At 38.2% G+C, this 25310-nt stretch overlaps 2 protein-coding genes and 1 long non-coding RNA gene across 3 annotated transcripts; 2 read left to right on the top strand and 1 right to left on the bottom strand.

Annotated features, from left to right (window-relative positions):
- The first annotated feature begins 3112 nt into the window (after positions 1 to 3112).
- Positions 3113 to 12386, top strand: LOC119789636. Its single transcript, XR_005281609.1, has 3 exons — positions 3113 to 3685; positions 3812 to 3855; positions 12126 to 12386. It is a non-coding gene; the product is annotated as an uncharacterized LOC119789636 (long non-coding RNA).
- rhoua (ras homolog family member Ua) lies at positions 9275 to 16464 on the bottom strand. The gene is made up of 4 exons (XM_038294611.1): positions 16055 to 16464; positions 15747 to 15805; positions 12699 to 12887; positions 9275 to 10412 (listed from the first exon to the last, which is right to left on the bottom strand). Exons 1-4 carry the CDS (start codon positions 16326 to 16328, stop codon positions 10128 to 10130), a joined length of 807 nt encoding a protein of 268 aa, XP_038150539.1. The 5' UTR covers positions 16329 to 16464; the 3' UTR covers positions 9275 to 10127.
- A 1956-nt stretch (positions 16465 to 18420) lies between these two features.
- pdcd2 (programmed cell death 2) lies at positions 18421 to 21553 on the top strand. Its single transcript, XM_038294618.1, has 8 exons — positions 18421 to 18712; positions 19400 to 19508; positions 19628 to 19684; positions 19840 to 20028; positions 20115 to 20276; positions 20357 to 20457; positions 20526 to 20639; positions 21118 to 21553. Exons 1-8 carry the CDS (start codon positions 18533 to 18535, stop codon positions 21295 to 21297), a joined length of 1092 nt encoding a protein of 363 aa, XP_038150546.1. The 5' UTR covers positions 18421 to 18532; the 3' UTR covers positions 21298 to 21553.
- The last annotated feature ends 3757 nt before the right edge of the window (positions 21554 to 25310 follow it).

Here is a 25310-nt window from a genome sequence, read left to right as displayed (position 1 = left end):
CTGTTGCTATCAGACATGTTAAATCCTGCTCCATGAGATGTTTAATGCCTAGGATGTTGATTTATAGTCAAACTTCATTTTAAACTCAGCTTTATCTTTGCCCTGTCTCCTGTATTCCTCAGTAAACACGATGTTGGTTGTTTTTCAGTGCTCTCCAACAAACAACAGAAGAATAAGATTTCAGAATTAAATAGAGGCTAAAACCATATAAGAAATCCATCAGTTCCGGAGCATGGAGATTTTTTATGAGATACAAGAAAAAAAGAATAAAGATACAAGTTTGAGATATTGTCCTATTAAAATGTTTGTCACATTTCTACTTAATATCTAAAACATTGAAGTCAATACAACATGAAACTGTTTCCAAAACATTATGAAATAACTTTGTTTTTTATTATTTTGTTTTCTGTTGTTGTTTTAATATTTTGTTATATTTTGCCTTTTTTTTTAACAAGTTTGGATCAGCTTTATGAAATATTTTCTTTTTTTAAAGGGACTGAAGAAAACAGTCCCTAACCCAGCTGTCTGTGTTTTAGGTATTGCTTTTATTTCAAACTCTTGGTTTATTTTATTCGTCTTTAACTGTTAGTCCTGTTTTTTTTATGTTTTCATGTGAAGCCTTACTATTGGTGCCAGTATTGTTGATGATATGCTTGGCCTTGTCTTTCACTGGTTAACTGCCTCTTTATTAGACAAAGCTATTAGCTGAGCTCTTACTGTAAATTACCTTATGTGCTTTATTTTATCATCTAGACTTGAATACTGGCTAAGAACTTAACTACCCAGCACTATTTTAACTCCTAGATTATGCCACTACTGGAGCCTCTACTTTAATTAAACCTGTATATTTCTTTAAATTTTACCCCCTGGCCAAATGGCCTGAAAAACATTTTTAAACCCAGTAATAATCAGTGGGAACAGCTCACTGACGCATATCTACTCAGGTCAAACGACTTGGCAAGTGACAACGTTAGATCAGACGCACCAGTTGCGTCTGATCTAACAAACCGACACAACTCTGTTTACATTCGAGAAACATGGAGCAGCACTGGTAAGAAGGATTTGGAGGGACAAAAGAGCAAAACAATAAAGCACACCCTGGTTTCCTTACATGTTTCTCTCCATTGTTTACTTTCCTGATTTATGTTGCACTGGTGACATCATCAACCCTAACCCCACGTGATGGTGTCACCAGACACGCAGCTGGGGGGTGCAGAGGCCACGCAGCTGGCCAGAGAGGAGTTAGACCCAGTTTTTTTTCAAATGGGAAGGGAGCCAAATGATGATCTTAGCAGGTTGACCCGTATTTGATAAACATGCTTTAACCTGCTATTTTCCTTGGGAAAGAGGCTCTAGAAAGTACTGCTGGATCTGTGTTCCTTTTGTGTGTCTGCTGTGTTGGTGCAAAGCCCCAATATATGGTGACAGAAGGCTGTTCACACTGAGCCTGTTTTTTCCTGGGGGTTTTTTTTACCATTAAAGAGTAGTTTTCATCTCCACTGTCATTACATGCATGCTCAGTATGAGGGATTGCTGCAAAGACACGATGCAAGTATTTGTCAAGAGTTACAACACGGTAATCCAATAACCTATTCGGCGAGTCAATGACTCAATGCAATCTGCTGGGTTTACCGCACAGAAACTATTCAGCCAATCTGTCTGTATGATTTGATTGAATAGACTCTATAAAGACCTTATGGTGTTATTTTATGGATTTATACTATGTAGATAAATCTGATTGGATTTGCAATTTATAAGGGATTTTATAAGGAAAAAAGTCTGAATGTTGTTAAACAATTATTGGTTGATCAAACAGGCTGAATTAGCACAAGTGTTCGGATCATTTCATTGTATTGGTCTAAATTCATACTGACCTTAATGAATTAAATGTCCTTTACATACATTCTTGATTGATGCTGATGAAGAGTATCTTTCTAATTTATCTTCCAAATTGTTCTTGTTTTATTATTTTTTACCAATATTTCATCTAGTATGAGTTTATACTTCTGGTATGTTACTATAATTAATATGTCTGTAAATCCTGTAATTGTTTCCTTTCATTTTTTTCTCTAGAGCTTTGTCTGCCTTCACGTTGTTAGGGTTAGTTTTTTTTGTTTTAGTTTGTCTTTTCAACCCAGTTTTTCTTGTACTTTTGAAAGTGAACACTGCTCTATATATCTACAACCTTAACTCTTATCTTTATAAAGAACAGATTCAGGCTACTCGACACCTAAGGAATCTTGACTCAATGAGTGAAACTGCTGCCTGAGTGTGCCTTATCTTGTTTCAGCCAGCTCCTGCTTCGTTCACACTTTATACTCTGTGTCCTTTCTTATCTACTTACTTTTTTCTCTATTTCCTCATAAAACCCAGTCCTCGCTTTTCCTTTCCTCTAGTTTTGCTTTTGATTGTTTATTGGAACAACTCGGAAAAAAAGATATATGATGTGTTTGCTTTAGGGTGAGTGATCAGAGTTCACGTAGGGAGATGTTTTGGCAGTAACAACTTGTGACACATGCAGAGCAAATCAGCATGGCTCCATGTTCTGCTCGTGCTCTTTTGGACTATACAACAGCTGACTGCCATGTTTACAGCTGGGGACATCCACATACATATCTGTCAGGGACACAACGCGATACTCTATGCATTTATTGGATAAAAACAAGCTAAGTAAATTCTGATTTTCGGCTAATAATAATCCCTTTTTAATCAGTCAGAGCCGATTCATTACGAGGCCTGAAGCTCTAAATTAAGAAACAAAGAACAGCTGTCCCCAAAGCTGATTCACAGAAATTCTCAGGACTCTCAAAATAACATGACATTCAATGCATCACAAAAGCTGAAACCCGATGTGGCTGCTAATTGCTCTAACTTCCTTAACTTATAAAGCGTATTCAATTCAAACCAATTAAAGTGAAAGTACAAGATAAAAAGAATTTAAATTAACTCAGCATGAGGCTGTTAATTGCATATATTAGAATTAGCTACCCAGAGTTAATGTTCCTCCAGTCATTTGCATATGTTTCTTTTTAAATTTGCTGATTAAACAGTTCTCCATCTGCAGCTGCAAGCTAAGGTATGAGCACAGAGAAAGTAACTTTATCAGCAGTGTAAATTAGTTAAGGGAATTCCAGAAATATTAATAAATCAGAGTTAAACGCCTCCAGGGAGAAGATGACCAGGACTCTGAGATGCGTTTAAGATTTAATATGTATTTAAAAATTATAGGTATAAGGGCATGCAGGTGGCAAAGTGGTTAGGGCGCACGACCCATGTACGGAGATCTTAGTCCTTGACGCGGCCCACCTGGGTTCAAATTCAACCTGTGGTCCTTTACCGCATGTCTCTCCCCCTCTGTCATACCCCCTTTCCTGTAAGAAAAACAAGCCACTTGTCAAGTCTAGAACCAAGATAATATCTGAACCAGTCTATCTCTTGTTGTGATAAAATGTATTATTTCAATTCCATTACTTGTGATTTATAGTGTCAAAGTGCTCACCCTGACAACAAAGGTAAGGTGAGCAATGCTCTGGAGCTCAGGCAGGAGCAGCAGGAAATCAGTGTGAGAACAGCAGCTGAGAGAGCTTCATAACGGGGATGAGGCAACCAGCAATCCCCCAAATAGAGCTAAGGAACCAAAGCAATGGCTCAGGAGGAGAGTAGAGGATCACAGTCTGTCCTGGAGGTAGGATGATGAAACAGTCCTTCTAGGGCACAATCAAATGAGTGATATGTAAAAGCCACCCACAAACCTCTTTAGAGCATTGCCTGCTTCATTCCTTGTCAACATTATTTTCTATCTTCCATTTAGATTTAAAAAAGCTTGTCTCTGCTGCCTCCTTCACTAAAACAGTGGTAAGTTCATCATACTTTCTCGTCTCATACTCTTTATACTTAATAATGTAATGTCACTGTATATCAGACAACAATATCCAAGAATTTATGGATTTGATGCTGTGATCAGTGATTTTGTATTTACTGATTTTGATGATCGGTAATTGGGGATTAGCTCCCAAAATACTGATCTGTGCATCTATAATGTAAACAAACCTCATCATCAGTTGACAAGGTAGGGGATAAAAACATTGCTGATGTCAGAAGGCTCAGAACGTAGGATCCAGAATCCAAGCAAACAGATCAGTTTTTGAAACAAGCGTTTATTCAAAGAAACATGCGCCTGCGCGTCAGCTGAGGAGGACTCACTGGAATCTCTGCAGAAACAGAGACTCAGGTCAGTGACTTAAGAACTCAAGAGGGAAATGACAATGAGGATGAAAGTCACCAACTTTGCAAAGTTCAGTATGAGCCTAGAAGGAGTGAGATCCAGTGAAGCGGTTCTTCGTAGTTGGTTACTGCGGCAGAACAAGGGTTCTGAGAAATAAGAGGAGCAGCGGCAAGCAGCAACTACAAACTTAAGCTTTAAGCAGAAAGAAAGTTTATTTGATGTCTGCAGAGAGTGAAAAAATGCTTTGTAATATAAAAATATCAGGTTTTAACAGCGGTACACTACCTGATGAGTAGAGGAACGATTTGTTTTTTTAATAAAACTAAAGAATCGGACCTCAGAATTACAAACGTTGCTCTTGCTGCTTCCACTAAATAGCAAAGAAGTTGTTCAATGATTGTGATTGGTTTCTTGGTAACTCAAGGTTTGTTGTTTTGGTAGTTTCTTTTTTTTATTGAATGCATGTCTTTGTTTTCTTCCCCATCCATTGATGTCTCTTCTCTGACCTCCTTTCATTACTTTCTTTTAACTTGACACACACATTACAAAGCAGCTGCCTGCAAACAAACATCGATTGGATTTACAGCTTGTTAGAAAACGGTAGATTGCATTTCAGCTTTATTTGTAAAGAGAGAGCACTGATGTCACCCTAACTCCTTTTTATATTATGTAATACAAACACAAAGACACACACACACACACAGCAGAGTTATACAATTAGCATGAACACACTCTCAATGTGTGACAAGAAAGTTTGCAGCTTTAATCTGTAACCTTTGTACAATTTGAACATATATTTGTATGTATATCAAAACAATATATTTTTTTTATTTTCTGGATAAATTTCTTTAAGGCCTTATTTTTACAAACTCTTATAAGACAGCACTTAAACAATTCTCATTCCTTCGGTCATTGGCCAGATTTCATGACCATAGGTGAGGGTAGGAAAGTAAACAGAGTAAATAAGAACCATTGATAGTCTTTAAACATATCATCACCAAACTCCATACATAAACTCCGCCAAACATATAGCTAAATAACATTTAGATTTTATACTAAATATTGTATTAATTATAGTTTTGATGGCAGTTAAGAATTGTGAAATTAAAAAGTACAATCATTAATAAAAATAAATAGAGAAAAATATTTACATAGCAGCATAGTTAAAGGAAATTCCAGTGAAAATATTTTTTAACTTAATTACGTCCTCTTTCTTATTATTCATGTTGCTGGTGATATTTTCTGACATCTTTATATGTTATACATTGTTGATTTTAAAAGATATCTGAAATTTGAAACTGCAAGTTGAAATGATGAGAAAATCTTTTGAGAATAAATTGTCTTTTCGTCTCTAATTGGTACCAGGGATACATACCAGCACACAACAGAAGCATAAGCATCTGGAGTCAAAGAACAGCTGATATAACCATAACAAAGTCGGCCTTCTCATGATTCACTGTGCTGTCAGATAAAGAGTTGGCTCACATACATGCTGTGTCAAAGAGAAAAGACAGGCCTCTCACCAAACAGCACATGACAGCCTTCAAAATAAAGCTCTTGCGTAACTAGGGCTGCCTGGAATGGTGAGGCTCTTCAGAGTAATCCAGGCTGAAGTTGGGTGACTTTTTGCGTGTGTTTGGTGTGTGCACTTGTTTTTATCTCTTTGTGTACTCAAGCACGGTTTAAATCTCTACTGATGTGCAGCTGAAAGCCCTATGGTCGTTTGACTTCTAAAAGCAAACACTGCGGTGCAAAACTACACAAAAAGTCATGGTTGAGATCTAAATGAAAATGAACAATCAAAATATAAGTTTTCTTTACAAAACCTATCTAGGCCCATGTTCTTGTTATCTGTTTGAAAAATGATTAAATCGTGGGGGTAAAAAAGAAAGGTCAAAAGACACGTTTTAACAACACCACCACCAATGACTCATGCTGTCATTGATATTGGGTGGGTGGGTGCAAATGCTGACAACTTGGACCAAAATCTTTCCCATAGCAAATTTTGCATTGCATTATGGGATGCAACAGCGTAAACAAACTAAAAATAACAATAGCCACACAGATATGTACAGCATAAATGCAACTTTAAGTGCATGTCAAAATATTTTCAATAATTTTACAAAAAAAAAACAAATTTTGGTCAGAAAAAGTAGAAGTCTGCATTCCGCTAAGCTAAGCTTTCCAATGAAAAAAAACAAACAAACAAAAAAGCTTTCATATGTGGACGAAATGTATATACTGTATATATCCCATGCAACTTTTTCTTCCTTTGGCACATTCTTCTCGTTTGACTATTTGAGATGATGTAACAAGTTAATTTCTCTACTGTGAGATCAATAAAGTAAATCAATCAATCAATTAAACCCAAGGAACTTTCAGAAACCTAGCAGGGTAATGACATTAGGCATGCACATAATGTTTACCAGTAAAAAATTACTTGCTAGAAGGCATTTAATTATTTCTTAGAATGGTTTACCATTCAAAAAGTTATTTATTCTATATGAAACACGCATGCATGGCAAAAACAATACGTGCGTGATTTTCAGGAAGTGGAATTTTTGTGATGGTCTCTAAAAAAATCAGAGAAGTGCAGCTCAATCAAAATGTCGCTGCAAGTCCCGACCAAAACCAAGAGTAGGATCATCCAAAAGCACTTATTTCATCACTGCATTGTTTTCCAGTCTGTAAACAAAATTTTCAGGGACTTGTTGACTCAGTGAAAAGAACCAGAAAAGAACAAAGTGAAGCAGCGCAAAGGTTTTAGAGCATTTGTTCCAGACTGGGGCAGTATAATGAGATGTTGGATCCTTTGAATCATGGCTATAAATATAACCTATTTATTCTAACATTTGCCAATTAATGTTAAACCACTTTTAAAATAGTGTTTTTATTATTTTAAAGTATTTGTTGTTTTCAATTTAATTATTATTTTTATCATTGTTGCTGCTCTTGTTATCATAATAAAGACATAAATATGACTTTCACTGCCGTTGGTGCTGAGCAAATGTAACTCTTGAAGCAGACTTTTGGTTCCAAAATGACACAGCCTATCTTTATGACAAATATTCTTTATTTTTCAGAATACAGATCTATACAAACTCATTCTCCTCTTACTAAGGGATCCCGGTTAAGAAGCTGTTATGTGTGATCGGATTGCAGAAGCACCTGCAACTCGATCAATCTGTTTTTACTTAAACTCATAGAGCTTTCTAAAATGCTTGGAATATCCATATCGCATATCCAGCAGCACCAGCAGTGGATACCCGTCATAACAAACAATGTCTTAAAGTCTCAGAACAATGAGTTTTAAATCTCACAGTTTTACAAACTTCAAGAAGAACAATTGAGAATAACTTTACAATTCCCAACATTTATCACATCTGTTTTCCATCTTCACATTCAGATTACCATATGCTTTACGTCACAAATCTACGACTCAGCTCTGACCCCACAGTGCATCAACCACCTGAGCAGTAAAACGATTTAACCTATGAAAATGCAAAGGTGGGAGTCAAATGATGTGCCAGCCTTGTAGCACATTGCATTCTTTAAATATTCATTGGAATCAGAGTTGCTGCTTTCAGCAGAATCTTTCAACAAATAAATCATGTCTGTTAAACGTTTGTCTTCAAGTCTTTTTAAAAAGCAAGTGGTTTCTTCTAATCGACACAGAAAGGCAAACCAGAAACACTTATTAAAACAGAAATTAATGAAATACAAAACTAAATGCTGTAAACTTGGCTCAGGAAATTCCAGCTATCATAAGAGTGTGTGACCTCTAGCCCACTTAACTCCACAAGACAAATAACCTATTATGCCTTTTACCAGTCCAACATACAAAGCATTTTGTACCAGCAGTGAAACATCGACACAGTGAACCCTTTGAGTTGCATCAGAAACAACTTCATCTGAAAGAATCCAAGACTTCCATTAGGCAAGTGAACGTTTTTGATTAAGAGACAGTGTGGTTCATTTTTTGTTTGTTTTTTTCGTTGATGGGATTAGCATCCTCAAACATTTGTGGGAAGGTTGATATCTCAGCTTGGTTCTCAAGCTGTATTATGGTAGATTACAGCTCCCAGCAAAAAATAGTGAGGGGAATTAAGACTATTACTGGTTGGTCTGTCTTTTTTTTTTGTTAAGGATGCAATAATATTGTAAGACTCTTTTCTTTTGTGCTTGATGTTCTTAAAACTACCACGCCTAATAGTAAAATGATCCATATTTCTTATGATTTTGAAACTGTTCATGCCTTAGTATTGCACCCAAGCAATGGCCCCAGTCACTCCATTATCTTCTCTGTTTTAGAGGTTTTAAAAAGAGATTCATTCATGTAAAGATAATTAAATGTCTTATAGGGTTTTTGCCATGGTGGATATCATGTGCTGTTTAGGAAAATTGGTTTGCATTATCATTTGTTGACAAGGACTAACTTTAGTGTGTTTCAGGTGGATTTTTTTGTGTTAGACCAACACAATTAGTGGCATATTTGTTAAACGGCAGGTAAATGATTTAAATCCTATGCTGGTATGTATTAAAAGGCCTATATCATGCAAAATCTTGATTTTTGAGCATTTAAAAATGATGCTCCATAGACCCCCTAAGACATTTAGCCTCAGTGGTAGTGACATATTTTGGCTCTACTTTCTTGCTGCTTACCTGAATAGATCAAGGCTGAAACTTCATTTCTCATACTGTAGAGGCTCACAGGCAGCGTCCTGCTCTCCAGAGCAGAGGGGAGATAGTCTCAGAGAGTGGAATAAACTGCTGATTAATGTGCAACATACTCATGAAATCAGGCTCATTTTAGCATGTATTTAATGCAGCTAATGGCTTCATTTATGAAGTTTGACCATGGGTATTTTACCAATAATTTTACCGTATTTACAGGGAAGGTTTAGCCTCCTAAGCATACAATTATAAATCGCCACTCCAGCCAAGCCCTTTTCATATCCACCATAAGATTTACCACTACAACCAAAACGAGCACTGCTCCATTTTAACTATTGCTTCTGCTGTGTTTCAGAGAAAAGGAGGATAAATGGCTTTGCTTTCTGCTATTTTTTATTTCCTCATGACATAAAGAATGCGTGTTGTTTGGAAATCTTAGTTTTGATCAAAGCAGGCACATTTAGTGTTATCTTATGAGACAAAACATTTGCATGAGTTCAGAACACAATTATATATCTCTGAGCTTCCACAAAAACCTTCAAATCTAAACTAAGTGTGAATTGTTCCGCTTAAGACCAAAAAATAAAGTTAATCAAGGTCTGATTCATTGACTGGAAAACATGGAACTAAATATATAAAATCTACAAGTGAGTGAATCCTTTCATCAGAGTATCCTAAATCTTAGGTCGAACTGGAGACCATGTCGGCATCACAAAATCCTAATTTACAAAGTTCTGGTTTTGGACAGCACTTTCCATACCTACTTTTAAACAATTCCACAGGGGAAGAGTTTAGAGGATTAGTTTAGTCAACTGACAGTGTTGTTAAGTTTAGATCATCAGATATATTTATATTTATGTCCAACACATTTCTCCTCTGGAATACATAAAAAAGGCAGGATAAATATATCAAACATGCTGGGAACCAAACAAAAAAAAAGAAGCTATCAAAACTATCAAAACTCTGTCTTTTATGGTCCCAGAACAGGACAGAACCATTGCTTTAAGTAAATAAACAAAGAAGAACCTTGCATTGAATTCATGCTAGAAACTCAGTAGTAAATCAGATTTGCAATATGGATAAAAACATTTCACATTTGCAAAAGTCTTACTCTGTTTCAATCCATGTTCCCAGCATGGTTGTGTATAGTTACTTTATGTATAAAAAAAAGTGTCTTTGGAATCGCTGAAACCAGATGAATCCTGTCTAGGAGCATCCCAGGCCTGCTCTAGGCCACGCAGCAGTACCTTTTCCACCATGACTTTGAAAGCCTCTTCATCTTGTCTGGGGTCTGCCTTGGCTTTTTTCGATGCTTCTGTTTGCTTCTCGAGTGTTTCCGGGAGCTGTATTTCTGCAGGCTGGCAAGGATGGCTGTATCGAAAACCTCCTTTAAATTCTTTTGGGTCAGAGAGGAGCACTCCATGTAGGCCACAGCACCAATCTCCATGGCACATTCCCGGGCATCTGTGGGGTCAACGGGTCTCTCTCTGTACTTAGCCAAGTCGATGAGCACCTGGAGGGAGTCAGAGTCGAGTGTTACACAGTGCCTCAAAAAAGTATCCACACTCCCTGAGCTTTCCTATATTTATTTACATCAGAACCGCAATGCCGTTGAAGTTTCTTGGTCATCCAGGTCATAGCCATTCCAAAAAAAGTTAAAAAACAAACCACTGGACTTTGTTTTCCAAGTTTGTTGCTGTCCACCTACACCTTAAGGACAAATGACACGCGTTTGAGGACCAGAATGTTCACAGTTTGGACAAAGAAGACAGGTGGTTTGAAAGGGGTGTGAAAACAAATTTTAACAGAGGGGGTGGTCTCAGGTTCCAGCTCTCAAAAACCTACAACACAGTGAGTTGATTTCTTCCTGCTTACATCTCAAACCTCATCGCCATACAGGGGACCAAAACATCTCGCCTGGTCAGCCAGGCCAACAATGACCTTAACGACGCCTTTTCAAAGGCATGGGTCAGTATCAGGTTTTGCAGGCCAGCAAAGACCACAACAAATCTCCATTACTAAGGGGTGAAACTGTTTCGGTTCAGTTAGCATGTTTTCTAAGCCAAAACAAGGCTTTAGTTTGGGCAACTCTATAAGCCTGGAACTCAAACGCCACTCCAGACATTTTGAATTGAGAAAACTTTCTGGATGGGAAGCGAAACGTCTGCAAACTTGGAAAACAAAAGGTCCAGTGGTTTGTATTTTAACTTTTTTAGAATTAAAACCACAATCATTTATCACATAATATGTAGGAGAGACAGTGGACATGTTGACGAAGGTTCTCTGGTCACCAAATTCGAACTTAAGGACTGAATTCAAGTCCAGCGTGGAAGAAAACCAAAAGGACACATCCCCAAACTGAAGGTGATAGATAAGACTGAATAACCTCTCACCTAGCCTAAAGTATATTCATGTGTTATATGAATTATAGGTCCACACCTTACACACCAAAAATGATAAAGAAATAAGTAAAAATTCTTAAATTAAGTGTATTGACCCTTAATTTGAGCAGGTAAATAAGATGATTTGCCAATCAAATTAGTATTTTTACTCTTAAAATAAGATAATTAGATAATATGCACTTGAAATAATACAATTGTTCTCTAAGAAATAGTTTTTTCGTATTTTAAATGTAAATCGTCTTGTTCCGTTGGCAAACTGTCTCACTAACCTGCTCAATAAAAAAATGCACACATTTTTAGAAAAAAAAATGACTTATTTAGATATTGCTTTTTTGCAGTATAGAACCTGTGGCAAGAACTAAAAACAGATTTTTGTAGAAACTCACCTTCTAATCTGACTGAACATTCTTTACCTGCTACTGAAATCAGTGGCTAGGAACCTGAGCAACAGGTGGTGAAGATAATCCCGTAAAGGTTTTCTGAGGTAATTTTGCAGCAAAGCTAGTTTTTCAACAAACTCAATAGTATAAATGTACAGCACAATTTTTAGATTCCTATTTTGTTTTTTTGTTTTTCTTTTGCTTTTATTAAGTTGTTTCATAACCTAAAATCACAATGAAATAATACATAATGTCATTGAAAAAAATCCTTATTAAACATCATAAACCTGCCAGTTTTTAGTTAACAGTGAGGTAACATAACAACACAGAAATACAGTTTCTAAGAGATTAGGGAGGGAAAGGAAATGCACTTTAAAACTGACTCACATCCTTGAAGTGTCACCAGCAGATTTAACTGCTGACTCTAACCTGTGTTTTCCACAGAGCTCAACATCATGACATGTCCAACATCATGAGAAACACAGATGTACAATAACCAGTACTGTCGGTTTAGAGGGAGCAGCTGACAAGAGGCTAACAGATGGCAGGAAGCGCAGCTTGAAATTCCGTCCTTTCACTTCAAATCAAACTCATGGAGAGGCCCTTAGCAGGAAAATTCAAAGGTAAATCATCGAGGAACTGTCCCCTGCTCTGAGGAACCATCAGTTTATCACCAGACGTGGATATTTCACATCAGTTAGAAATTATTTACTGTTTGGTAGCATCCTTAGCCCTACCAATAAGGTCATTGTGCTGCTGGATAGCATTTGTTGCTCCTATCAACTTCTCCTTAGAAGTAGAGTTATATTAAAAGAGTTTTACCGTTATCTTCACGAAAAAAGAAAGACTCAAGAGGTTTATTCTAAGGATAATAAACAGTCCAAATAACAGAGGAAGATCGTTTCAGCAGCAACTATGAGATTCATTTATCCTAAAATATATGAATCTAGTTTCTAATAATATGAATATTTTAGCATTAGGAGAATTTTTGCTCTGCTCAAGAGTAAAACTCAGCACCTTGACATCTTCCCGGAGGTCACACTGTGTCCCCACAAGGACAAGGGGAACGAATGGGGCGTGTTTACGGATCTCTGGGACCCATTTTTCAGGAACATTCTGGAAGGAGGCGGGACTGACGACACTGAAGCACAGCATGAACACGTCTGCACTGGTGTAACACAGCGGGCGAAGCCTGTCGAACTCATCCTGACGGAGAGATGAGGGGAGAGTAAAAACAAATAAATACATAGCACAACTCAGGCATTGGCACCAATATCAACATAAGCCCATTTTTACATTTTAAAATAGTAAATTTCAAAAATGAGTGCATGACTGGGAAATGGAAATAAAGCTCTGAACACTTTGTAAAGTTAGCGGTGCTACAATTACAGCCCTTACCATCTAACAGCTTTGAACATTTGTAGATTTGTTTGATACCCATTTTTTTTTTTTTTTTGGAAAAACAGCTTAAGTTTCTTCAGATTAAATGTAGATCCAACAGTTTGAAGTTTGATCTTGCCTTGACGCCAACCCCCCACCCACACACCCCACTCTAAAGACATTTGAAGCACTAGGATTGTCCATCTCCCAAATGGGATGGTATCTTAAAGCTGCAGTCTGTTACATTGAGAAGAGAGCAGACTTCGACTGAAAATTTGAAGAAAAACAGGTTTCACGCCACTCCCCCACCCTCTCTGCTTCACTCATGCCCCACCTCCAAGTTCCACCCCTCTCACAGCATCTGCGCGGCTACCGCATGCGACCAGAAGCGTCCAAGCAGCGTACGCGGTATGGAGTGTGAACCGGTAAGAGCGATAACCGGTAAGAGTTGTCGGCAGGGGCAGTAAGGGCAGTTTCTCTTTCGCTGGTGGCTGTCGCTCCGCCATGACTTCCACGCGCGTCTTCCTGACTGCGGCAGCCGGCCGGCAGCGGCAGGTTCAGCGGTGAGAGGGAGGGGGCGGGATTCAGCATGTGTGAGCTGTGATTGACACTCCATCAGACGCTCCTCTGGCTGTGATTGGTTGTTTTGTCTCGTCCCGAAATATTCTTTCCTGATTGCAATACAGGCAGTAGGCGGGACCAATTGAAGCAGTTTTTTTCACAGGTTACATATCCCATGTACTGCTGTCTGGACATAGGGATAGTTTTAGCCAATATGACAAAAAAGTGATTTTAAAAAAAACTTACAGACTTCAGCTTTAAGGTAGTTTTCCTCCACTCAGTGATTCTCATAAGTAGGCTAAAAATTCTTCATTTTAATCTCATCAATGGCAATTCATTCCATGTTTGCTTTTGTGTGCCACATTTTTCTAATTTTTATTTGCAGAAGTATTAATCATTTATTATTTTCTTACACCTCACAATTATCCACTAAATGTTTGTGGCCCATCAAATAATCTGACAAACCATAAACAGAATAAAATGGTTGTGAATATTTGCCCCTAAAGTGTTATAGAAATAAATAAATATCTATCTATAGGCACATCATGATGATTGTTATTGATATATGATTAAGTATGACGTTTTCTCTTCACTGTCTCTCTGAAATCAGGAAAAGTTGTCTATAATCCATTCTTCCAAGCTGAGGAGATATTTTCTCATGATTCTTATTTTTTTCTGAGCATCCATCTTGTAGCTTAATTGTCATCCAATCCCCCCATGTGTCTATAAAGTATCTGTTTCTCTTATCAGAAATGTGATGCTCGGCATGCCTGGCATATCTCACTGTCTTTCAGCCAAGAACTGTGGTTTCATAACATCTAACCAGAAGCAGCTTGTCCTCCACGATATGGATCTTTTACTATCTTTTAAAGACAATCATCTGCTGCAGCTGTGGAGAAAATTACATCACTTCCTGTCTACAGGGGATTGTTTTTTTTTTTTTAGGCAAAGTCCCATCACACGCAAAGTTTCCCAGACAGGATATACATTCATTTATAAGATTTTATAATTTTGCGTACCTTTTAAATCACTTTTTCTCTTTGCTTTAGGAGCTCCACACCAGTAAAGCTAGACTAAAGCTCATTTATCACTGAATAAAAACTTCCCCTGAGGCTTGTAACTGGAAGGGGGGAAACCATTCAAATACACAACTACACAGTGTTGCTATTTCAGCTCCAGACAGGGACTTTTGCTGCATTATCCCTGACCTTATATGTCGCGCATATCCTGTTGCTTTGCAGCATAAAATCTGAAAGGTTTAAGGCTTAACAAAGGAAAACAAGATAAGGCAAAGGAATAACTACCTACCAAGCGATTCAAGTTCAGCATAGAATAATAGCAAGGCCTTGCTAAAGTATTTCGAATCCTTTTTGTGTGTGTTTAGTATAATTTAACTTCAGTCAGAGAATGGCAAAAGAAACTTTGTCCTCTAAGGTAACTTATTAGAAACCTATTTTGCAGTTTTCCACAAGCAATGGGTAAGATGCAGATACTGTGTGGATGAAGGCAGAGTAGAAGGAAAAACTAAAAAAGAACTTGTTGGCCTACTTATAAAAGCCATATATGGTAGAAATGTAACAAGGAATATTCCTTTAAACAGACCATCTCCACCATGAAACACAGTGGTGCCACTAAATGCTCAGGAGAAGATATGTTTTCCTAGCTAGTCAGAGTTGAAAGGTAGATGCAGCCACATATAAGGATCAGATCTAAGATTCCAGCAGGATAATCACCATAAACATTCTGCCATAGATATAACCATATGGTTAGTTTAAAGCACATTACATGTTAAAATGGCCTAGTCAAAGTACAAAATTGAAATCTACTTCAGGAGCTTTGGTCAAACTTTAAAAAAGTGCTGGTGTTTTTAAAGCAGTCTATTTATTATGTAGGAAGGAATAAAAAAAAATCCATCATCATGTACAAAGCCCAAAAAGTGATACAGATGTTGCTGAAAGCAAAATTGGCATCAACAAAGTTTCTGCTCATTTGGGGTTTTTCATATTTTCTTTACATTTTTTTTTTAAAGCATATATAATTTTCCTGGAATATTCTAGAAATTACACTTTTGTTGGCCTTTCACATAAAAGACAGATCAGATAGTAAGATACTGTTTGCACTGACCTGTCCAGCTGTATCACAGAGTTGAAGTTTCACTGGCTGTCCATCCACTGATACAACCGCTACGCAGAAATACACATATATAAAAATACTACAATTAATTAGCCTTGCATTTAGATGATAACATTTCTATAACGTGTACCTTTTTCTCTCTATTCCTTACCAACATTTTATGAGGTTATAATGCATGCGTAAATATTTTACCATGACAGATGAATTACTCTAATAAAGCTCAATTGGAGATAATCTATCGATTAGATTAGATTACAGTAGATTAAATTCGATGTAAAGTGTTTTCCTCCATCCTTTACCAGAGAAGTTGTCAAACGCTGTCGGAACGTACTCGGTGGGGTAACCATTGGTGGTGTAGCTGACCACCAGACTGGTTTTCCCCACAGCTCCGTCCCCCACCAGCACACACTTCACCCGCCTCTCCGGAGCTGCTGCCCTCCGCGTCCTTCCTCCGGAGCCCCCGTCCCGGCTCCGGACCCTGCGAGGCGGGACGGGTGGAGCTGGGGGCACCGCTGCCGGCTTGTAGCCCTCCTCGCGCTTCGCAGACACCTGGCACGGAGAGGAGGGGGACATGGAGGTGGTGGAAGTCAGTCCTTCTTGGTGGGGTCAGTTTTCACAGGGTCCATTCTTTTCCTCCACAATAAGCTGTGCGCTCCCACTCACTTTCCATGGTTAAAACACTATAAAACAGCCTGAAATTCTCTATCAGCAGAGCTGAAACACTGAAGTTGTGCAATTTGATGAGCTAACAACCCCAAAGTCCGAATAAAAGAGCAGAGATTTAATTATCCTTTAGTAACAGTTAGTGTCGGTCCAAGCGTCCGGTGGACTGATCCGTCCCAAACCAAAACTCCCCCCTTCGTGACATCACTGTCTGCGTGGGTGTGGGTTTGTGTTGGTGTGTGTACTGCCATTCACTCTGGTGAGAACTTGAAGTTGGCTACTGACGAAATGCGTCCAAAAAGAGCCAACATGAATCTGGAGCAAATGGAAAAGGATAGAAAATGTATTAAAGTAATAGGTTACGACAATGGCGTAACGACACAACAATATTTGCCACATTATCTTGGTCCCATACGAAGTACAACACCCCATCTATGGTATCCATCCTCATTGTGCATCGTAAATAATGGTTATGGTTTTAATCTACGGTCTGGTTTACCCATAGTTCCAAGTGGTAGTGTATAAACTAAAATACTCAAATACATCGTTCTTTTACGATCTTTATTGCGGTTTGAAACATATTATATTAGCGTATTTTTTAACCACCCGTCTAAAGAACTATACACAGTTATTAACATAGTAATTAAAAGTACCACTGGTGTCGTGTTTAAAACGGCTCACCATCATGTTGAAATCCGCCATGTGTTGGGGTATAAATCAGGTGTAGTCAAGGACCTGAGTATCAGGTGGGTTAGAGAAGTATTTTTTGGGCCCCTAGGAGGTCGTGGGCCCCTAAGCAACCGCAGTCTCTGCTTACCGATAATTACGCCATTGGGTTTCGAATATAATTTATTACAATTGCAAGTAACAATTTAAACATTCAATATTTTCTTCTTTCACTGAAAATAATCAGTTCATTATTACAGTATTTATTAATTCTAGCCCAACCTAGAAATAGGTTACTTTTTATACAAACAAACATAATTCTAACTAAACTATTATTTAGTAGGCTACATATAGGAAATCCTTAACCAGTTTTTAACCTATTTAGTTTGTTCTTGAGCATGGTTAAAATGTGACTTAAACTATAAATATATGCAATCCCTTTATTGAGTGTCCATGCAGGCCACAGTTATTGAGTTAAAATTAGTTGTGCGCCACAAAACATCTATTTTCTTTTTATATATATATATATATATATATATATATATATATATATATATATATATATATATATATATATATATATATATATATATATATATATATATATATATATATATATATATATATATATATATATATATATATATATATATATATATATATATATATATATATATATATATATATATATATTCTAAAAAATAAACTTGTAGTATTTTATTAAACAGAATATAAATAGCAGAAGGGATTTGTAAATCATGGCAGATTTAAACGCTGTTTTAATATGTGGGTTTTTTAAAACCCAAATTTAGACAGGAAGTATATCGGAGATATTAAGGATAATAACTGAAATGTAACGTGACCCAATAAGAACAGGGCAAAAAGTTTATTTTTTACCTTTCCAAGCCATTTTATTATGACTCTAATTAGCTATAGAAAGCAACACAATGATTCCTTAGAAAGTGCTGGTTGAGAAATTATGTACAGTGGATAATCGATAAAATAATAAGAAAATTTTGCCCTTTTTGGTCCAATTTTTTCTAAATTAGTTGGATTTGTTTTGAGGCTAAAATGTACCTCCCTTGTAAATTAATCATACAGTGTCTTAACTTATTGTATTTCATTAAATTAAATGCAGTTGCCCCCTCCAAAACTGCATATTTTAGCAAGTGTGGTTGATTTATTTTTATTGTTTTATTGTGTTCAGAGCAAATCAATTAGGGTCATAATGCATTATTTTAGCTTCGAACATTTTCGCACAAATCACTAAATGAAACTGCGCCATCTGCTGGACAAAACAAGTATTTCACTACGGAACAAAGCTGCTGCTTATTGTTTCCCCACGGATCACTTTGGTAGTTGTACTAGCGTGGTGTAGCAGTTCTTAAGAAGTTAGTTATCTTCTCTTTTGTGTCAGCTTGTATTCTAAATTCTGATTTAAAAGGGAAATGTCATCTGCTGAGGTGGTTCTGGGTTTCCTTGAAGACTCCGAACCGTGGCGGCTTCGGGCATCACAGTTCCCCAGCAAAGTCGGAGGGAAGCCGGCGTGGCTCAGCCAGAGGGGCCTGCCCTCTCTGGCCGGCTTAGAGTGTGAGAAATGTGGGCTGCCTATGGTCTTCCTGCTGCAGGTCGGTTTCTAAAGACTATACAGACACCTTAATTATCCTCCTCGTCAGAAAGTTTTAATATTGGAAGAGATCTAAGGAGAGAGGTTAATGTCTATACATTGCACCATAGATATTTAATGCTCTGAACTTCCATATCAATGCGTTTTGTTTTTTTGCTTTGTTAATTTAATATTATTAATACTTTCCATAAATTGTTTACCCACAGCATTTTACTTTGTATTTTAAAAGAGCAAAAATATTAAGTTAAATAATAAGTAATGAAGCTGCTAAGAATGTTTAATTTACAGTGAGAAATTTTAAGTTTGTTTTAGTTGACAGTGTATGAACAGTTATTGGTAAAAGAAAAAAAAAAAAAAGATTAGATTACTTTATATAAGAAAATTACCAGGGAGTTATATGGTTTGGGAAATGTGGTTTTGGAAGGGATTATAAACAAAGCCCATTCAACTGTTTAGGCAAGATGCAGAAGGTATGAACTGCTGTATCCAGGGCTATGACAGCCACAATCCTATACCAGAACCACTTCCATTAGACTGTTCCACAGCAGTTCAAAGTAATTTTTTATTGAATTACACAACAATTAACTTTTTGATTATCCAATTAATTTAGCTGGACCTGTAAATAAAAGTTTATAGAATAAAACATTGTAGTATATTTCTAAGTAATATAGACTATTGTATGCTGCAGGTGTATGCACCAATTTCAGGCCAGGATAGAAGTTTCCACAGAACGCTCTTCCTGTTCTGCTGCAAAACTCCTGATTGCTACTCACAAAACGACAGCCGCTGCATGAGAGGTACCTGTCTTAATACTATGGTGCTTCTATTTTCTCACTTGTCATTTGAGCCACTTTTTCAAGCCATTGCTTCCGATGCTCCAGTGTTTCAATGTTTTCTTTTTCCTTTTACTCTCCAGTTTTCAGAAGTCAGCTCCCCAGGAAGAATGAGTTTTATTCCTACGACCCTCCTCCAGGTTTGCACAATCACTTTAAAATATCCTTTGAGTTTTTAATAAGGTAATTTCAATTTGCTGTACTGAGCTTTAAAGCACAGAAGGTAACAGTAAGCAGATGATCACACAGCACCCTGCCTGTAGAGATGTTCTGTGGATTGTTTTATTTCATACTGAAGATGAACCACAAAACCTCTTGGAAGAGGACCACAATGTCTTATCCATCTCTGGAGTCAAACTATGCTGGGTGTGTGGTTGCCCTGGAAACAAGGCATGCTCCCGATGCCACTCTGTGACCTACTGTGGCAGACATCACCAGACTGTCCACTGGAAACACTCCCATAAAAAGGAGTGCCTCAGTGCAGGTATAGTTCCACCCAGCAGCCCTGCATTAAGCCCCAGCCTGGACTCTGGTAGACTGACTCTCTGCTGTGTTTCTTTACGAATGTAGAGGGACCAACTGTTGCTTCCTCTCCCTTTCTGTTCCCGGAGTCTGAGCTTGTAACTGAGCCTGAAGAGGGAGTGCAGCAGGGGAAAGAAGGTGAAGATGCAGAAGGAGAAGAAGAACAAGGCAATGTGCAGAAAAGTGCTGTTGATCCTTCCTCATCTGATGGTAAGCTTTTAATATAAAAGAAAAGCACACCACGTAGTATTTGGTCCTGCATGGGAGTGACAGTATCTGCTGCCTGTTAGCGCTTGAAGAGGCAGATCTGGAGGAGATGGCTTTGCATGAGACTGAAGACAGCAAAGTGTTCCAGCAGTTTAAGAAGAGGATCGCCTCAGAGCCACACCAGGTGCCTGATCAATTAGGAGAGTAAAGGCTGTCTGGATGCGTCTCTCTGATGCAGTTTTTCTTGTGCAGGTGATACGTTACAGCCGAGGAGGCTGTCCCCTGTGGGTTTCTTCTGATCATGTCCCTTCAGAGGACCAGATCCCACCATGCATCTGTGGTGCCAAGAGGACATTTGAGTTTCAGGTAATTCCTGGCACTTAGATCTTCCCACACACTTCTGTGCAGTCAATTGCCCCTCATTTACTCAAGCACTCCTAAATAAATCCAGCGTCCACCTGTCTGCAATTTAAACCCAGAATAAATACTGTTGTTAATACCTCAGATTTGGAACCAAACCTGTAAGAGGTTGTGAAACTAAGTGTGGAGCAGAGCTTAATTTTCCAGCAGGATTCTGACCCAGAGAAAATGATCACATGTTTGTATTAGAGTTGCAGAGTCAAAGTCAAAATGTAACTCATAAGAATCTGTGGCAGGACTTGAAAATTAATAGTTTGTGCTTTTTATCTGACCTGAATTAAGTTGAACTGTTTAAATACTTAAATGTCCAGAGCTAGTAGAGACATACCACCAAATAGACATGCAGCTGTAACTGCAGTGTTTATTTATAACATGTCAACCTGTGGATTGTGCCTGGATTGATCTCCAGCTTTTGTTTCTGCAGGTGATGCCCCAGCTATTAAACAGCCTCTACGTGGATTCGACCGGAGCAAGCATCGACTGGGGAACTGTGGCGGTTTACACATGCTCTGCCAGCTGTAACCATGGAGACCAGTACTGTTCAGAGTTCATCTGGAAACAGGACTTCAGCTCAGACCAACAGACACAGAATAAAAAGACGTAGACCAGTATTGTTGGTTAGAGTTCCCAAAAAGCATTCAGATTAACTGGTAAAAGTATGACCTCTGTGTGTGTTATAAGCAGTATTCAGCTGAAGAAGTCACCACCCGCTGATGGAAAATATTGTAAAGGAACAATCAAAGACATTCTTATCTGTAAACATGTCTGTTAGTGGCAGACTGAAGGTTTTTTCCCTCTTGAGGAAATCCCATGATACCATGAGACGGTAAACTGCTATGAATAAATCAACCTCAACAACAGCTATGCAATGAGTTTCTTTTATGTTACCAACCTGGATCTATGGGTTTTTCAAGTCATGTAGCAGAATTAAAGCTATCAAAAATACTTTTTTTTTTATCCCATCAGTGGCCTTTACGGTTACTGAGGTGGGACCCTTTTTAAAAAAACATGTTTTGGAGAGCATATATTTAAGTACTTTTAGATCGAAGCCTGTTCCTGTCCTACAGTGGAGGACCCAGGTACTGTCGACCACACATGCTGGTTTTCCTCATTGTTCAAGTGTTTACAAGAGATTTGAAATAAAAATAAAAAAATGTGGCTAATTCGTTTTGGTAAAATATAGTTAACCACCCACTTTAGTTCAAGTTACAGTTTAAACGTACAGTCATGGCCAAAAGTATTGAGAATGACAAAAATATATTTTCACATGATCTGCTGCCCTCTGGTTTTCATGTGTGAATGTCAGATGTTGTCATCACATACAGAAATACAAGTGCAATCATATGAGTAACAAAAGCCTACAATGACAGAATGAGTTAATGCAGCAAGTCAATATTTGCAGTGTTGACCCCTCTTCTTCAGGACCTCTGCAATTCTCCCTGGCATGCTCAATCAACTTCTGGGCCAAATCCTGACTGATAGCAGTCCATTCTTGCACAATCAGTGCTTGCATTTTTTCAGAATTCCTAGGTTTTCATTTGTCCACCCGTCTCTTGATAATTGACCACAAGTTTTCAATGGGATTAAGATGAGGGGAGTTTCCAGACCATGGACCCAAAATCTCCATGTTTTGTTCCCTGAGACAGTTTGATATCACCTTTGCTTTATGGCAAGGTGCTCCATCATGCTGGAAAAGGCATTGTTCATCATCAAACTGCTCTTGGACAGTTGGGAGAAGTTGCTCTCGGAGGACATTCTGGTACCATTCTTTAGTCATGGTTATATTTTTAGGTAAGACTGAGAAAGCCGACTCCCTTGGCTGAGAAACAACCCCACACATGAATGGTTTCAGGATGCTTTACAGTTGGTATGAGAAAAGACTGGTGGTAGCGCTCACCTCGTCTTCTCCGAACAAGCTGTTCTCCAGATGTCCCACACAATCGGAAAGGGGATTCATCAGAGAAAATGACTTTACCACAGTCCTCAGCAGTCCAGTCCCTGTACAGGTGCTGGTCATAAAATTAGAATATCATGAAAAAGTAGATTGATTTCAGTAATTCCATTTAAAAAGTGAAACTTGTATATTATATTCATACATTACATACAAACTCATATATTTCAGATGTTTATTTTGTTTAATTTTGATGATTACAAACGACAACAAATGAAAATCTCAAATTCATCATATCAGAAAATTAGAATATTGTGAAAAGGTTCAAAATTGATGGCCCCTGGTGCCACACTCTAATCAGCTAATTAACTCAAACCACCTGCAAAAGCCTTTAAATGGTCTTTCAGTCTAGTTCTATAGGCTACACAATCATGGGGAAGACTGCTGACTTGACAGTTGTCCAAAAGACGACCATCGACACCTTGCACAAGGAGGGCAAGACACAAAAGGTCATCGCTAAAGAGGCTGGCTGTTCACAGAGCTCAGTGTCCAAGCACATTAATAGAGGCGAAGGGAAGGAAAAGATGTGGTCGAAAAAAGTGTACAAGCAAGAGAGATAACCGCACCCTGGAGAGGATTGTGAAACAAAACCCATTCAAAAATGTGGGGGAGATTCACAAAGAGTGGACTGCAGCTGGAGTGAGTGCTTCAAGAACCACCACACACAGACGTATGAAAGACATGGGTTTCTGCTGTCGCATTCCTTGTGTCAAGCCACTCTTGAACCACAGACAGCGTCAGAAGCGTCTTGCCTGGGCTAAAGAGAAACAGGACTGGACTGCTGGTGAGTGGTCCAAAGTGATGTTCTCTGATGAAAGTAAATTTTGCATTTCCTTTGGAAATCAAGGTCCCAGAGTCTGGAGGAAAAGAAGAGAGGCACTTCATCCACGTTGCTTGAAGTCCAGTGTAAAGTTTCCACAGTCAGTGATGGTTTGGGGTGCCATGTCATCTGCTGGTGTTGGTCCATTGTGTTTTCTGAGGTCCAGGGTCAACGCAGCCACATACCAGGAAGTTTTAGAGCACTTCATGCTTCCTGCAGCTGACCAACTTTTTGGAGATGCAGATTTCATTTTCCAACAGGACTTGGCACCTGCACACAGTGCCAAAGCTACCAGTACCTGGTTGAAGGACCATGGTATCCCTGTTCTTAATTGGCCAGCAAACTCTCCTGACCTTAACCCCATAGAAAATCTATGGGGTATTGTGAAGAAGAAGATGCAATACACCAGACCCAACAATTCAGAAGAGCTAAAAGCCACTATTAGAGCAACCTGGGCTATCATAACACCTGAGCAGTGCCACAGACTGATCGACTCCATGCCACGCCGCATTGCTGCAGTAATACAGGCCAAAGGAGGCCCAACTAAATACTGAGTGCTGTACATGCTCATACTTTTCATGTTCATACTTTTCAGTTGGCCAACATTTCTATAAATCCTTTGTTTTTATTGGTCTTCAGTAATATTCTAATTTTCTGATATGATGAATTTGAGATTTTCATTTGTCATTTGTAATCATCAAAATTAAACAAAATAAACATCTGAAATATATGAGTTTGTATGTAATGTATGAATATAATATACAGGTTTCAATTTTTAAATGGAATTACTGAAATCAATCTACTTTTTCATGATATTCTAATTTTATGACCAGCACCTGTACCTTTTGCAGAATAACAGTCTGTCCCTGATGTTTTTCCTGGAGAGAAGTGGCTTCTTTGCTGCCCTCCTTGAGACCAGGCCTTGGTCCAAGAGTCTCCTCCTCACAGTGCATGCAGATGCAATCACACCTGCCTGCTGCCATTCCTGAGCAAGCTCTGCACTGCTGGTAGCCCGATCCCGCACCTGAAACACTTAAGTGACAGTCCTGGCGCTTGCTGGTATTTCTTGGGCGCTCTGGAGCCTTTTTGGCAACAATGGAACCTCTTTCCTTAAAGTTCTTGATGATGCGATAGATTGTTGACTGAGGTTCAATCTTTCTAGCTGCGATTCTCTGTCCTGTTAGGCCATTTTTGTGCAGTGCAATGATGACTGCACACGTTTCTTTAGATATAACCATGGTTCACAGAAGAGAAACAATGATGCCAAGCACCAGCCTCTTTTTAAAGTGTCCAGTGGTGTCATTCTTACTTAATCATGACAGATTGATCTACAGCCCTGTCCTCATCACCATCCACACCTGTGTTAATGGAGCAATCACTGAAATGATGTTAGCTGGTCCTTTTATGGCAGGGGCCGCAGGGCTGCAATAACGTTGAAATGTGTTTTGGGGGATAAAGTTTATTTTCTAGGCAAATATTGACTTTGCAATTAATTGCTGTTACGCTGATCACTAATATTCTGGAGTATATGCAAATTACCGTTATAAAAACTGAAGTAGTAGACTTTGTAAATATTAAAATTTGAATCATTCTCAAAACTTTGGGCCATGACTGTATCACTTGTACACTTTGGGTCTTTAGGTACATTCAATGTGCAAAATCTCGGTATGTGTCCAGAGTTTGACTAGGTCACTCAAAAACCTTTTTCTGGGATCCATTGGTTGGCTAGGGTACTTGCTTCCAATCATCTGTAAAAATGCTGTTAAAAGTGTAGTTAGACTTAAGTTCACAAAAGAAAGTTTTTTTACGAAATGAAATTTTGCAAGAAAAATCATTACTCCAAAGG

Source organism: Cyprinodon tularosa, unplaced genomic scaffold (genome assembly GCF_016077235.1).
Source record: "Cyprinodon tularosa strain WSP-4 unplaced genomic scaffold, ASM1607723v1 ctg342, whole genome shotgun sequence".
Classification (NCBI taxonomy): Eukaryota; Metazoa; Chordata; class Actinopteri; order Cyprinodontiformes; family Cyprinodontidae; genus Cyprinodon; species Cyprinodon tularosa.
The sequence above is the reverse complement of the archived record's forward strand: the minus strand, read 5'-3'. Positions and strand labels throughout refer to the sequence as shown.